Source organism: Scardinius erythrophthalmus (genome assembly GCF_964197995.2).
Source record: "Scardinius erythrophthalmus genome assembly, chromosome: 13".
NCBI lineage: Eukaryota > Metazoa > Chordata > Actinopteri > Cypriniformes > Leuciscidae > Scardinius > Scardinius erythrophthalmus.
Genome location: NC_138233.1, coordinates 38,935,701 through 38,950,916, shown reverse-complemented (window position 1 = coordinate 38,950,916; position 15,216 = coordinate 38,935,701). Strand labels below are relative to the sequence as shown.

Genomic DNA, 15,216 nt, shown 5'->3' with positions numbered 1-15,216 from the left:
GTATATTTCTTCAAAACCTAATGAAACTTACCAATTCACAAAATTAACGGAATGCATAGCTGATATAAAAAATTGGATGACTCGTAATTTCCTACTTCTAAATTCTGAAAAAACAGAGTTTCTAATTATTGGACAAAAAAACTTCCTCACGTAAAAACCTAGAATACTGTCTAACACTTGATGGCTGCTCTGTTAAGTCTTCGTCGTCGGTTAGGAACCTGGGTGTGCTCTTTGATACCAATCTTTCATTTGAAAGTCACGTGTCTAGTATCTGTAAAACCGCATTTTTCCATCTTAAAAATATATCTAAATTACGTCATTTGCTCTCATTGACAAATGCGGAACTATTAGTTCATGCGTTCATGACCTCAAGGCTAGATTATTGTAATGCTCTACTGGGTGGTTGCCCTGCACGCTTAATAAACAAACTACAGCTGGTCCAAAACGCAACAGCTCGAGTTCTTACCAGAACCAGGAAGTATGACCATATTAGCCCAGTTCTGTCAACACTGCACTGGCTCCCTATTAAACATCGTATAAATTTTTAAATATTGCTGATTACTTACAAAGCACTGAATGGTTTATCTCCGCAGTACTTGAGCGAGCTCTTAACGCATTATAGTCCTTTACGTCTATTGCGATCTAAAAATTCCGGCCAGTTGATAATACCTAGAATATCAAAATCGACTGCCTGCGGTAGATCCTTTTCCTATTTAGCACCAAAACTTTGGAACAATCTTCCTAACATTGTCCGGGAAGCAGACACACTCTGTCAGTTCAAAGCTAGACTAAAGACACATCTCTTTGACCTAGCATACACATAACACATTATAGACTTCTATAATTCCATATTAGGCTGCATAGATTAGGCCAGCTGGAACCAGGAACACTTCCCATAAATCCTGATGTACTCGTTATATCAGAAGAAGAATGGCGTCTACGCTAATATTAGTCTCTCTGTTTATACCGAGGTTTGCCGCAGTCCGTCGGATCCAGGCCGTATCCAGATCTGATGAAGGACCTACGCCTGGATGAGACGACAACGCAGTACTGATGTGTCAACCAGTCTGTCCATTTCTGAAGTGAGGTGGACTCCAGCTGTATCCAGATTAGATGGAGGATCTGCACGTGGACCCAACCATGACGCATCCTGAAGTGCCAGCCTCATCAGCCCTTTGAAGGCCTCATCGACACGATCAATCTGACTTCTGACCTGTAACGCTGCCTGGATCATAATCATACACTGTTTGCTCGTTGGCCAAAGGAGAACTGGCCCCGACTGAGCCTGGGTTCTCCCAAGGTTTTTTTCTCCATTCTGTTACCTGATGGAGTTTTGGTTCCTAGCCACTGTTGCCTACACCTTCACACTCAGTCTTCCTCACTGAAGATCTGAGTACACCTTCACACTCACACTCTTCCTCACTGAAGATCTGAGTACACCTTCACACTCACACTCTTTCTCACTGAAGATCTGAGTACACCTTCACACTCACACTCTTCCTCACTGAAGATCTGAGTACACCTTCACACTCACACTCTTCCTCACTGAAGATCTGAGTACACCTTCACACTCACACTCTTCCTCGCTGAAGATCTGAGTACACCTTCACACTCAGTCTTCCTCACTGAAGATCTGAGTACACCTTCACACTCACACTCTTCCTCACTGAAGATCTGAGTACACCTTCACACTCACACTCTTTCTCACTGAAGATCTGAGTACACCTTCACACTCACACTCTTCCTCGCTGAAGATCTGAGTACACCTTCACACTCACACTCTTCCTCACTGAAGATCTGAGTACACCTTCACACTCACACTCTTCCTCGCTGAAGAACGGAGTACACCTTAACACTCACACTCTTCCTCACTGAAGATATGAGTACACCCTCACACTCTTCCTCACTAAAGATCTGAGTACACCTTCACACTCACACTCTTCCTCACTGAAGATCTGAGGACACCTTCACACTCACACTCTTCCTCACTGAAGATCTGAGGACACCTTCACACTCACACTCTTCCTCGCTGAAGATCTGAGTACACCTTCACACTCACACTCTTCCTCGCTGACGATCTGAGTACACCTTTACACTCACACTCTTCCTCACTGAAGATCTGAGTACACCTTCACACTCACACTCTTCCTCGCTGACGATCTGAGCACACCTTTACACTCTTCCTCACTGAAGATCTGAGTACACCTTCACACTCACACTCTTCCACGCTGACGATCTGAGTACACCTTCACACTCACACTCTTCCTCACTGAAGATCTGAGTACACCTTCACACTCACACTCTTCCTCGCTGAAGATCTGAGTACACCTTCACACTCACACTCTTCCACGCTGAAGATCTGAGTACACCTTCACACTCACACTCTTCCTCGCTGATGATCTGAGTACACCTTTACACTCTTCCTCACTGAAGATCTGAGTACACCTTCACACTCACACTCTTCCACGCTGAAGATCTGAGTACACCTTCACACTCACACTCTTCCTCACTGAAGATCTGAGTACACCTTCACACTCACACTCTTCCTCACTGAAGATCTGAGTACACCTTCACACTCTTCCTCACTCTTCCTCGCTGAAGATCAGAGTACACCTTCACACTCACTCTTCCTCACAGAACATCAGAGTACACCTTTACACTCACACTCTTCTTCACTGAAGATCTGAGTACACCTTCACACTCACACTCTTCCTCACTGAAGATCTGAGTACACCTTCACACTCACATTCTTCCTCACAGAAGATCTGAGTACACCTTCACACTCACACTCTTTCTCGCTGAAGATCTGAGTACACCTTCACACTCTTCCTCTCTGTAGATATGAGTACACCTCCACAGTCACACTCTTCCTCGCTGAATATTTGAGTACACCTTCACACTCACACTCTTCCTCGCTGAAGATCTGAGTACACCTTCACACTCTTTCTCGCTGAAGATCTGAGTACACCTTCACACTCACACTCTTCCTCGCTGAAGATTTGAGTACACCTTCACACTCTTCCTCTCTGTAGATATGAGTACACCTCCACAGTCACACTCTTCCTCGCTGAATATTTGAGTACACCTTCACACTCTTTCTCGCTGAAGATCTGAGTACACCTTCACACTCACACTCTTCCTCGCTGAAGATCTGAGTACACCTTCACACTCTTTCTCGCTGAAGATCTGAGTACACCTTCACACTCACACTCTTCCTCGCTGAAGATTTGAGTACACCTTCACACTCTTCCTCTCTGTAGATATGAGTACACCTCCACAGTCACACTCTTCCTCGCTGAATATTTGAGTACACCTTCACACTCTTTCTCGCTGAAGATCTGAGTACACCTTCACACTCACACTCTTCCTCGCTGAAGATCTGAGTACACCTTCACACTCTTTCTCGCTGAAGATCTGAGTACACCTTCACACTCACACTCTTCCTCGCTGAAGATTTGAGTACACCTTCACACTCACACTCTTCCTCGCTGAAGATTTGAGTACACCTTCACACTCACACTCTTTCTCGCTGAAGATCTGAGTACACCTTCACACTCACACTCTTCCTCGCTGAAGATCTGAGTACACCTTCACACTCACACTCTTCCTCGCTGAAGATTTGAGTACACCTTCACACTCACACTCTTCCTCGCTGAAGATTTGAGTACACCTTCACACTCACACTCTTTCTCGCTGAAGATCTAAGTACACCTTCACACTCACACTCTTCCTCGCTGAAGATCTGAGTACACCTTCACACTCACACTCTTCCTCGCTGAAGATTTGAGTACACCTTTACACTCACACTTCCACGCTGAAGATCTGAGTACACCTTCACACTCACACTCTTCCTCGCTGAAGATTTGAGTACACCTTCACACTCACACTCTTCCTCACTGAAGATTTGAGTACACCTTCACACTCACACTCTTCCTCGCTGAAGATTTGAGTATACCTTCACACTCACACTCTTCCTCACTGAAGATCTGAGTACACCTTCACACTCACACTCTTCCTCCCAGAAGATCTGAGGACACCTTCACACTCACACTCTTTCTCACTGAAGATCTGAGTACACCTTCACACTCTTCCTCACTGAAGATCAGGGTCTTCCTCAAGCTGCAAAGTCACTTTCCCCAGTTTGAGAATCATGTCTGCATGACTTCAGCTGTGTGATGAGTGTAAAAAAACTCCTTCAATTAGATTCAAGTTTGCAGATAACCACATCACCAGGCACAGGCAAGGAAGGTCAGAACAGATTTTTGCCTAGTGTGACATTATAGACCAGATGAGATATACATAGGTATCTTTACATTGAAGACAGAGTTCAACGGAAATGACAAAATCCTAATAAAAAATAAACAAATAGAAATACATTTTAAATAGCCTCGTCACTATTGATTTTTAACAAGTGATTGAAAAGTGGCCTCCAAGAGGCTTCAAACTTATCTAAATTTTCTAGAAATACTATATCTAAGTCTTTCCACATGCAGAGTGGAGGAAAGTTCTAACAACCAAATCTTGAATAGTGGCTTCGAATTTTTCTTCCACATGCAGAGTATACATTTTTTGGCAATCATCAAACCATACTGTATAGGCAATCGGGTGGCATTATTAAGGTGCCGCAAGGAGGCCGACCAGCCAAGAACGGCAGTCGCAGGATCTAAGGGAAGCTCACAGGTATAAGCTTCAGAAAGAAACTGAAAAACTTCTGACCAGAATTCACCCAATTTTGGGCATGCCCAGAAAAGATGACCAAGAGAGCCCTCTGCAGATTCACACTTATTGCAGAGAGGGGAGATAGTAGGATAGAAAGAATTAAGTTTAACCGTTGAGTAATGTAATCTGTGTAACACCTTATACTGAATAAGTTGGTGCCTGGCATTAATGGAACAGGTGTATATATTTTTAAGACATTTTTCCCAGTCCTCCTCAGAGAGCTGAACATCTAGTTCCTCTTCCCAAACATTTTTCAGATGAGTAGTGGAAAAATCTAACTGATTTGTGAAGAAGTCAACAAATTTTGTTACTAACTTTGGAGAGTTTGGAACGCAAGTAAGCAATTTATATAATTCATTATCGGCTGATAATATTTCAAAATTTGGCACAGTGGAACAAACGTAATTTCTAATTTGTAGGTATCTAAAGAAGTGTGAAGCAGGAAGGTCATATTTCTCTGTTAGTTGAGTGAATGTGGCAAAATTATTGTCAATATATAAATCTCTCAAGGTAAGGATTCCTTTTCTGGCCCAACCTGAGAACACTGGATCTAATAATGAAGGTTTAAAGGCATGGTTACGACAAACAGGGGCAAGAAAAGAGGTATTTGTCAATTTAAATGCTTTACCAATCTGAAGCCATATCCTAAGAGAGTTATTAATCATAAAATGGGATCCTACTGCAGCTTTAAAAGTTGCTGGGTTAGCAAAAAGTAATGAGGAGAGTGACGAATTTGAGGCACCTTGCTCAATCATAAGCCAGTGAGGGGATGTCAGTTGAGGGACTGTCGGGGCGCGGGTCCTGCCAGTAAGTTAAGGCTCTACAATTGGCAGCCCAGTAGTAGTGTTGAAAATTTGGCAAACCCAACCCCCCTAGGGGGTTACACACGTGTAATTTAGATATTCTATGTGCTTTGAAGCCCCAGACAAAAGGCAACACAATAGAATCTAAGGATTTAAAGAACTTTTTGGGTAAATAAATCGGCAAATTCTGGAAGAGATACAAGAATCTGGGTAACGTCACCATCTTAATAGCATTCACACGCCCCATCTTTGATAGTGGTAAGGTCCTCCAGCATTTTATATTGTCCTTTAGGTTTTCAAGCATTGTTAAATAATTAAGCTTATATATATCCTTAGGGTTTCTAGGTATATTTCTAGGTATATTAACTCCGAGATATTTCAAACTATTTATGGCTAGGTAGGCTACGCATAAAAATTGGATCGATATTGTTAGTCACAGCCAAGAATTAACTTTTTTGCCAATTCACTGAGTAACCGGAGAGTTTACCAAATGTTTCCAACAGATTTAATAAGGGTGGAATAGACTGTTCAGGATTGCTTAGATACAGAATAATGTCATCTGCGTAAAGGGAAATATGATGGTTAATTTGGCCTAAATTCAAGGGCGAAATTAAAGGGCTATTTTTAATTGCAAGGGCGAGAGGTTCGATTGCAATTGCAAAAAGCAAAGGCGAGAGAGGACAGCCCTGTCGAGTGCCTCTGTGTAATTGGAATTGTGATGACTTGTTAAAATTGGTGAGAACTGAAGCCGAAGGATGGAGGTATAACAACTTCACCCAAGAGGCAAAAGCATCACCCATATCAAATTCTCTAATCACAGCTAAAATATAATCCCACTCAATTTGGTCAAACGCCTTTTCTGCATCTAAGGCAAGAATTGCAACGCTAGCTTTAGATTCAAATCTAGTGTATAAGATATTCATTAAACGCCTGACATTAAAAAAAGAAAAACGTCCAGGAATAAAACCAGATTGGTCAGGGTGGATATTTTTCCCAATGCAGTTATTTAATCTATTAGACAGGATTTTAGTAAAAATTTTAAGGTCAGAGTTCAAAAGAGATATGGGTCGATAAGATGATGGGTCAGTTTCTTTATTTTTTTTAAGAATCAGCGAAATATTTGCATCATACAAGGACTGGGGAAGTTTATGTTTGTCAAAAGAATGATTAAGCATCCTCAACAGCAAAGGAGAGAGCACCTGTGCAAATCTTTTATAGAATTCAATCCCGAAACCATCTGGGCCAGGCGCCTTGCCACTGGGGAAAGATTTAATCGCAGCTAAAATTTCCTCTACCGTTATGTCCGCATTCAAAGCTGCCTGCTCTGAGCAGCCCAACTTAGGAAGATGTAATTAATGAAGGAAATCTGCTAAAGCTGAGGGGTCAGAAGAACCCTTTGATTTGTATAATTTTTCATAAAATTCTTTAAATGTATCATTGATTTCACCGGGAATTGTTAGAACGACACCACTCTTATTCTTGATTTTATGAATTGCTCTAGAGGCTTGTAGCCCCCTCAGCTGAAGAGAAAGCAATTTGTCTGGTTTATCCCCAAGTTCAAACTGTTTTTGCTTCACTTTTAACAACATATTATTAACTTGGTTCGAAAGAATCGAATTATATTCCAATTTAAGTGCTGTAATTTCATTAAGCACTTCTGAGTCTGTTGAATCTCTGTAAGTGTCCTCCAGCCGAGTAAGATGGTTTTCAATTTCTGAAAGGCATTTTACCCTTTGCTTTTTTAGACTGGACTCGTATGAAATAATATGTCCTCTCAGGACAGCCTTTAGGCTTTCCCATAGAGTCGAGTCAGAAACATCGCCCGTGTCATTAAATTTGAGAAACTCCGCTAGCAACTCTATTATTTGTCCACAAAATTGGACATCCGAGAGCAGAGCAGGATTAAAACGCCAGTTATAGGTGGGCTTAATTTCTACGAGATCTAGAGAGATTGTCACTGCTGAATGGTCAGAGATGATTCTATTGTGATGCTTCATTGATTTTACACAGGGAATAATTTTAGAATCAACTAAAAAGAAATCTATCCTAGAGTATGATTTATGAACTTGCGAAAAAAAAGTATACTGCATGTCTGTTGGGTGTTTTAGTCTCCAGATATCAACGAGGTCAAAAGAGGTAATCAGATCGTTAAGAACAGAGGTAGAGTTGGCCAAGGGTATTCCAGAGCGAGAAGGAAATCTATCTACAGTGGGATCCAACACCAAGTTAAAATCACCACCTATTATCAGGTGCGTGTTCAGAGTGCTTGGTAAAAGATTAAAGACTCTGCGAAAAAAAGCAGGGTCATCAAAATTAGGTCCGTACACATTAAGCAGAGTGAGATGAATTGAAGAAAGTAAGCCAGTTACAATTAAATAGCGGCCGTTAGGATCGCTGATAGTAGGTAGGCCTAAGTGCTTAAAAGGAACTGACTTACGAAACAGAATAGCTACTCCTCTGGCCCTGGATGAAAAGGTAGATTGAAATACCTGGGAGATCCAATTGCATCTCAGTCGCCTTTCTTCAGAATTTCTAATATGTGTCTCTTGTAAAAATATTATGTCAGCAGGGATGGACTTCAAATAAGAAAAAACTTTACCTCTCTTAACCTGGTTATTTAATCCCCGGACATTCCAGCTGGCGAGAGTGACATTGCCACCTTTAAGTGAAGACCCCCTACTACACATCATGTAGTATAATATCTATTGTAGTGGCAGCTGCAAAATGAATTTGAAGGGGTAGTAACCACTGAAATAACCATTGAAGGAGATGTACAGACAGTAAATTTGAGACAACAACCAAAAAAAAAAACGAAAAAAACAAGACCACCCGCCCTCCCCCTTTCGTCGGCTTCTGCAAATGAAGCCGGGAAAAACCCCCTCATATGAACAGTGGAGCTGCAGGGCAGCATAGGGAGTAAGAGGAAAACCTGCCTACTAAAATAACCTCTAAAAGAGAAACCAGGGGACTCCCATGCAGGCTCCGTGTAACTAAGTTATTAACAAAAGAGTTGCTCTATAAAACTGAACTATTGTGTGTGTAGCACAAAACTCTTGTGACATAGAAATATAAATATATTTTTATAAACACAGTTTAAACTATATAAATTATACAACAGATAGCATGAACATGTGCGTGTAGATAATACACTAATAACGTGTATAATCTGACCAAATAACGTGATCGTAAGCAGATCTGTACAATGTCTCTCTTTTTTTTTTTTTTTTTTCTTTTTTTTTCTTGAAAATACTCACAACCTCGTACTAAATGCAGCCGGTAAACAGCAGGAACGATGATTTAAGTCATTCAGCCATGGAAACGGCATTGAAAAACAATTTTACGCGCAGCAGATCAAGAAGGGTCTTGAACAGTGATGGTGTTAATGAACGATTCAGCATCCGAAACCGAAACAAAGATTTTCCTGGTAGTGCCCTGGGTGACAAGAAGACGCGCGGGGAACAGCATTCCGAATCGAATACCAGCCTCCTTCAATTTCCTTTTCACTCCGTCAAACGCTCTTCGCTGTGAGAGTACCTCAACCGTGAAATCTGGGAAGAAGGAGATGTGAACTCCGTCATATTTTAAAGGCGAGTGTTGCCGCGCAAGCCGCAGGATCATCTCCTTGACCGGGTAATGATGTATCCTCGCGATCATAATTCGGGGACGTCCTCCTTTCGGGGGTAAAGGCCCGGTGCGATGTGCACGGTCAACTTTGATTCCTGCTAGTAAAGTTCTCGGCTCCCAGGAGGTTCGGGAATAGTTTTTCCACAAACTCAGTGGGGCGACCAGACTCCACGTTCTCGGGAAGGCCGACAATCTTAATATTCTGTCGTCGGGAACGGCCCTCGAGATCATCCAGTTTTGCACGTAGGGCCTTATTAGCTGATAGTATTTCCTGACAGGAGGCCTCCAGGTCAGAGATGCGGCTTTCGTGCTCAGCTTTAACGCTCTCAAGGTCCGCGATGCGCGAGGTGGTTTCAGACAGCGCTGTTTGCAGCTGAGATAGAGTAGCTTCCAGCGAGTTAAATCTGTCGTTCATACCGTTATTCATGGTTTGAATGGCTGACAGGATAGCAGTTGAGTCCGTGGCCATGCCGCGATCGGTCTCGTGCTCAATAGACGACGGATTCTCGGCTAGATGTTCAACTGCGCTGGTTGGTGAATCACCTTTCTTGGGCTTAGTCTTCTAAATAGTCAAATAATAGGCTACTAGTTTTTTGGAGGCTTGTTAAGGGAGCTCCCTAAATTTACGTTCGCTCCATGTGGTGCTCTCTAGCGCCCCCCACTCATTCTCTTCATGAACTTTTCCTCCTTCCTCCTCCTCCCTCAAAAGCTGACTTTCAGTTTTTGGGTATAATGATGATCGGAATGATTATGACAAACAATTCTTTAAGAGTCACACCAAAAAATCTTTTACACATTAAAATCATATAAATCTTAAAAATAGCAAGAACTGATTCAATAACTGACTTAAAAGTGATATTTTTGCTGGCCTTCATCATCTTTGTATTTAGAATTGCATCAGCAAACTCTTAAAAAATAAAAGTCCTGAAAGGGTTTTTTCACAGTGATGTCATTGAAGAACTCAGCGAATACAAACAGGCATACAAACACACAGGCATGAAGCTTGAATTCTCTTCTTTTAAATGAAGTGATTTTTATAAAAAACAAATATTCACAGTTTATATAATATGTATGTAAAGAGAGAGATGTCAGTCGTTCTCATCTCAGCTAATTAAGTTTTAATGTGACTCCGCCTACGGAGACCGCGCTATTCAAACGCGAATGTGAGGCGATCCATACAAACCTGTGAAACGCCCACATCAGCTGGATAAGGCCGGTGAAACACTGGATGCGTGGCGTAAGCGTCTCAGCTGCGTGGCGTGTCCGTTTTTATTTCGGCTCCCATGTTAACAGTTTAGAGTTTGCACACTGCCTGTGTGAGACGCGCGTCTCAGGCGCGGCACGAGCCGCATAGAAAACGCGTGCATTCTAGAAATAGAACCAACGCCTATTTTTCACGCGACACGCAAGCGTCTTGGAAGCGTTTCCTTGCAAAATTGAATAGGAAAATCTGTTTATTTGTCATTTTGACACGAATACATATTAATAAATGTCCTTTTGATGTTTAAAAGTGTCTAGGTTTTGACATAAATGCAAATATAAATGTAATTTTACAAAATATGATCAATTTTTAAATACTGCTGTATTGAATGAACAGCTTTTAGCAAACTCTATTGCTATACTGAGATGAGGAATATATACTTTATGTGTTTTGTCAAAAATAAAGTCATCAACTAACTAATGAATCCTTTACTTTGAAATACGTATGATAAAATGTATACTTTAGTTCTGAAAGACGTTGACTAGTTTTGAAAAGATTATAAAGTATGTATGTGCATGCATATATATATGTGTGTGTGTATATATGAAGAGTTCAGATGCAAAAGCCTCTAAATGCCATCTGAAATTTTCTCCTAGAATGATCATTTTTATGAAGCTTGTATATTTATGTTAGCTATAGGTGACACACCTGAATGAATGGCTCATTAAGTATGCAGGGACGTAGTCTCACCAGGTGTGAACTACTAAATATGCATGATGCTGTTGGAGCGTTTACGCCCCATCCGCATATTGGCTTTCCAAACTAAAAGTGTTTCACAAAACTAAAATCAATGTATCGTTTTATGTGAATGATTAGGCAGGATGATTTTCACATCATTTTGAAGAAAAAAATCTAGGCGATGAAATCCATTAGTCAAAAGTCTTATTGACACATATTTAGTATGTGTTTTGTGGCCTTATTTCAGAAACTTTCATTTTTAGTTTTTTCAGGTGTCTTCACTTGCTCGCCATTCCTCTCCACGGACGGGATACGTGCGATATTCTCCTCAGGTGAGCCTAATACATTTACATTTAGTCATTTAGCAGACGCTTTTATCCAAAGCGACTTACAAATTAGGACTAGATTAAGTGAGTCATCATGAAGAGGCAAAAACAAAAACAACACAAGAAGTGCTCAGATACGAAGTTCAGGCATTATACAGAGTAGCATAGGACCGATAAGTGAGGTTGTAGAGGGAAAGGTTTTTATTTATTTATTTATTTATTTTTATGCGGTTAAGTGCTCACGGAAGAGATGGGTTTTCAGCTGTCTTTTGAATGTTGCCAGGGATTCTGCATTCCGGATGAGGGAGGGGAGAGCATTCCACCAGCATGGAACTGTGAATGTGAATGTTCTAAAAAGTGATTTTGTGGCTCTCTGTGATGGAACCACGAGACGTCGCTCGTTGACCGATCCCTGCCCTGAGTTCCACCAGCACTGATGATGTCAACGCCAGAGTTATGCCACCGGCAGCTTCGCGCTTGGCTAGGTGCCTCCATGTGCATGGTTCCCCCTCCGGGCGACCCCCACATGTGTATTTCCACTGTAAGCCTCTCTGAGAATGTGTCTTTCCCTCGGCAAGCCACCTTGCCACCCCTGGGGTTGAAATATTCCACCTGCGGCTGGACACCTCAGTGATACTCCATATGCAGCCCCTCTGGGTCATATGTGTATTCCAAGTCTGTTTGTATCCAGCCTCTCATGGAGACTTCAGATGCCCCAACAACCGGGAAGAGACGACTCGACGCCTGTGAAGAGACGACTCGACGCCAGCGATGTTATGCCCTAAATTAATACATGATTAACTAACTTTATTTTTCTATGTACATTTCTGAAATGCACTTTCTGTAAAGCTGCTTTGAAACAATATGTATTGTGAAAAAACGCTATACAAATAAATTTGAATTGAATTGAATTGAATTGAAGTGATGTATGGATGTTCCCGTATTCCCTGAGCTGTTTGCAGGGCCTTCACACGGGTCTTGATCGCTCCCTTCAGATTGAAACATCACTTTAGATGGTTATGGGCAGTATATTAATTACATGTATTTGAAATACGCATTTAATTACTTTGGAGTATTTTGTAATTTGTTTTTTCATCAAATAATATATTAATACTATCATTTGTACACTTCACAGGGCACTTATGGTCGAATGGAACGCACTTCAGGACTTCAGTGGAGTTTTCTGCACAGGGAGTGTTAATATTAACTTTTTTCCGTTAAGTTATCTGCACATCATAGACTCAAACAAAACAAGAACTAGTCCTTGGACACACTTATACACTCAACGCACATACATTTGAACATCTTGATAACTCTTGTTATATTTCTTAATATGCCCTACAAGGCAGAGCTTGATCTTGAGTATATGACTGGATGGCCTGGCCATCGTGGATGAATCTGCTTTATCTTGTGTATAAATATGACCCTTCTTTAATAAAATTGATTGTTATGGTATTACACAGTCTCGGTTTCCACCTGAAAGCTTCGAGGATGCAGATAGTCTACCTGACAAATAATCTAACAGGAGTAAAAAAAAAAAAAACCCAGACCATTTATGATATTCTGCTCTAGATATGGTTTGGGTACCTCCTTACAATATTCACTTGTTTTATTGTGTCTTTCCAAGATTTGAGGGAGAAAACAGAACAGCTTTAATATGCAACATTTATTTATGGATTAAACCATTACAAATTCAGGTCATACTGAATGAGACATGAGTAGCTGACTAAAGGTCTGTCAAGCTTACTAATGGCGCCACCAGCGCCATCCTCCGTTACTCCTCTTCCACATCTTCTTCTCTGGATCACAATGGCCTTCCTTCTGGACTAAGATTTCAGTGTCTGATTCCCTAAAAAAGAGAGAGATTAAATTGAAGATTAAAGTTTGAAAGTGACCGACTCTAAACTGTTTTAAACCTACAGTACTTTATTTTAAAATACATGCATTTTTAAACTCACTTGACGGCAGCACACAGTGTGCATTCATTGCCGTATGTTATTCCATCGGATCCACACACGGGTGAATACTCCATTGTGCATGCATCAAAATCGTCCTTGCAATCAGGCTTGTCACATAAAAAGAAAAAACCTTGAGTTATTTGCACCTGGAGGAAAGCAATTCTATAGCCTTTATGGTACTATTCGGTTATCCGGACCACATGTGATGACCTACCAACCCCGCCCCTAAACCTACCCGTCACTGGGGTTACGACCAACCAAGAGCAGTTGTGGTCACGTGTGGTCAGGTGTGGTCCGGATAACCGTATAGTACCGCCTTTATTTATAAGGGGTGGTGGTGGCACAATGGATAAGACACATGCATTTGGTGTGAATCCACTGTGAAACACCAATGTGTCCCTGAGCAAGACACTTAACCCCTAGTTGCTCCAGAGGGTTGCGACCTCTGACATATATAGCAATTGTAAGTCGCTTTGGATAAAAGCGTCAGCTAGATGAGTAAATGTAAATTTACTCACCTCTCTTTCTCCATCAGAAATGGCCACTGTTTGTGTCAAGAAGAAAAAACAAGGATTAAAGTTTATCATGATAGGACAAGAGGAAATCAAATAACATACATGCTAACTTCTTCTTTGGCCCATACAATGAAAGTCAATATGGTCTAAGGTTTTTTTTTATTTTTTTTTTACAAAAGCAGAACTGTGGTCCTTTGTTTTTGTGAACTATACTTTAATCACACCTAAAAATGTCTGAATGTCACTTTTTTCATTTGTCTTTAGCAATGGTGAATTAAGACTAAAGAATGTGCAGACTAAACAATCAAACTCTTCATTATGAGCCACATTAGACTGTTGCTTAGTGTCAGTGTATATCGCAGGTCCTCATGTGGCAAATTACCAACATCCTAACATCAGTTGTTTTGTAAATGAAATCAGTATATTGCTCACCTAGGACGCAGAGAAGGACGATGATTCCTCGTGCAAACATTGTTCACAACCTGAGAGTCAACTCACTGACGATATGATCAGTGATAAAATGATCCGGCTATTTATAGCAATTCTGTATATGTCCATCCCACTGATTAAAAGCAATACTGTATATGTCTATCCCACCGATTCATCACACACACACACACACACACACACACACACACACACACACACACACACACAGAGGTAGGTTTACTCAACACCTTTAGTTTGAACTGCTTAACTGGGGCTTCTTCAAAGAAAATGTTCTGTGCAAATGTTACACTTATTATCAAATATTATAATTTTTTTTTTTAAATATGATGCATAAATATCTGCAACATTTGTATGAGGCACTAATAAAATATACAAAATAGTGCCTAAAAGTATCTAAAGTTTAACTTTATCATCATCAACCTCAGGGACTCCAGTATTATAGGAGTTGTTTGTATTTTCTGTTCATTGAGGTTTGCAGTTTTAGCCCTGTTGGACATGTGAGAATACTGAAACCCGTACAATCGTTACTGAGGGATTTCATCACAACATTGTCATGACAGTGTGAAAATAAATGATAGACTTGGACTTGGGTAGCAGTTTTGCATCTTGCCTGACTTTATTAATTTATATTTATATTAGAATTCTTCACATAACGATTGCTAAAATCATATTTAGACATTGGCAGTTTTATAAATAATATTTTGCATAAGAAGAGATGCAGTTGAAACAGTGCAGAATGTCCTCAAGTTCAACTCCCTATTTCATTATTTCCTAAAATCAACAGCAGTGTTTGATGTTCTTTAGTGATTATGAGTCATGAATTAGCACCCTGAAGTTTAGCACCTTTGCTAAAGTAGGACAAATGAAAATGAAAAAGTGACA

At 40.8% G+C, this 15,216-nt stretch overlaps 1 protein-coding gene across 1 annotated transcript; it reads right to left on the bottom strand.

Annotated features, from left to right (window-relative positions):
- Positions 1-13,058: 13,058 nt before the first annotated feature.
- On the bottom strand, positions 13,059-14,391 carry LOC308700750 (serine protease inhibitor Kazal-type 1-like). The gene is made up of 4 exons (XM_081382514.1): positions 14,317-14,391; positions 13,888-13,913; positions 13,370-13,476; positions 13,059-13,260 (listed from the first exon to the last, which is right to left on the bottom strand). The coding sequence occupies exons 1-4, from the start codon at positions 14,354-14,356 to the stop codon at positions 13,158-13,160; spliced, it is 276 nt and encodes a 91-aa protein (XP_081238640.1). The 5' UTR covers positions 14,357-14,391; the 3' UTR covers positions 13,059-13,157.
- Between the last annotated feature and the right edge of the window lie 825 nt (positions 14,392-15,216).

Bases quoted from the DNA above. Each gene is read 5' to 3' on its own strand.
- LOC308700750 (XM_081382514.1), bottom strand. From the start codon at position 14,356: ATGTTTGCACGAGGAATCATCGTCCTTCTCTGCGTCCTAG. The intron at 13,914-14,316 runs GTGAGCAATATA...TGACACAAACAG, and splicing joins CGTCCTTCTCTGCGTCCTAG to TGGCCATTTCTGATGGAGAA. The intron at 13,477-13,887 runs GTGAGTAAATTT...TTATGTGACAAG, and splicing joins TTTCTGATGGAGAAAGAGAG to CCTGATTGCAAGGACGATTT.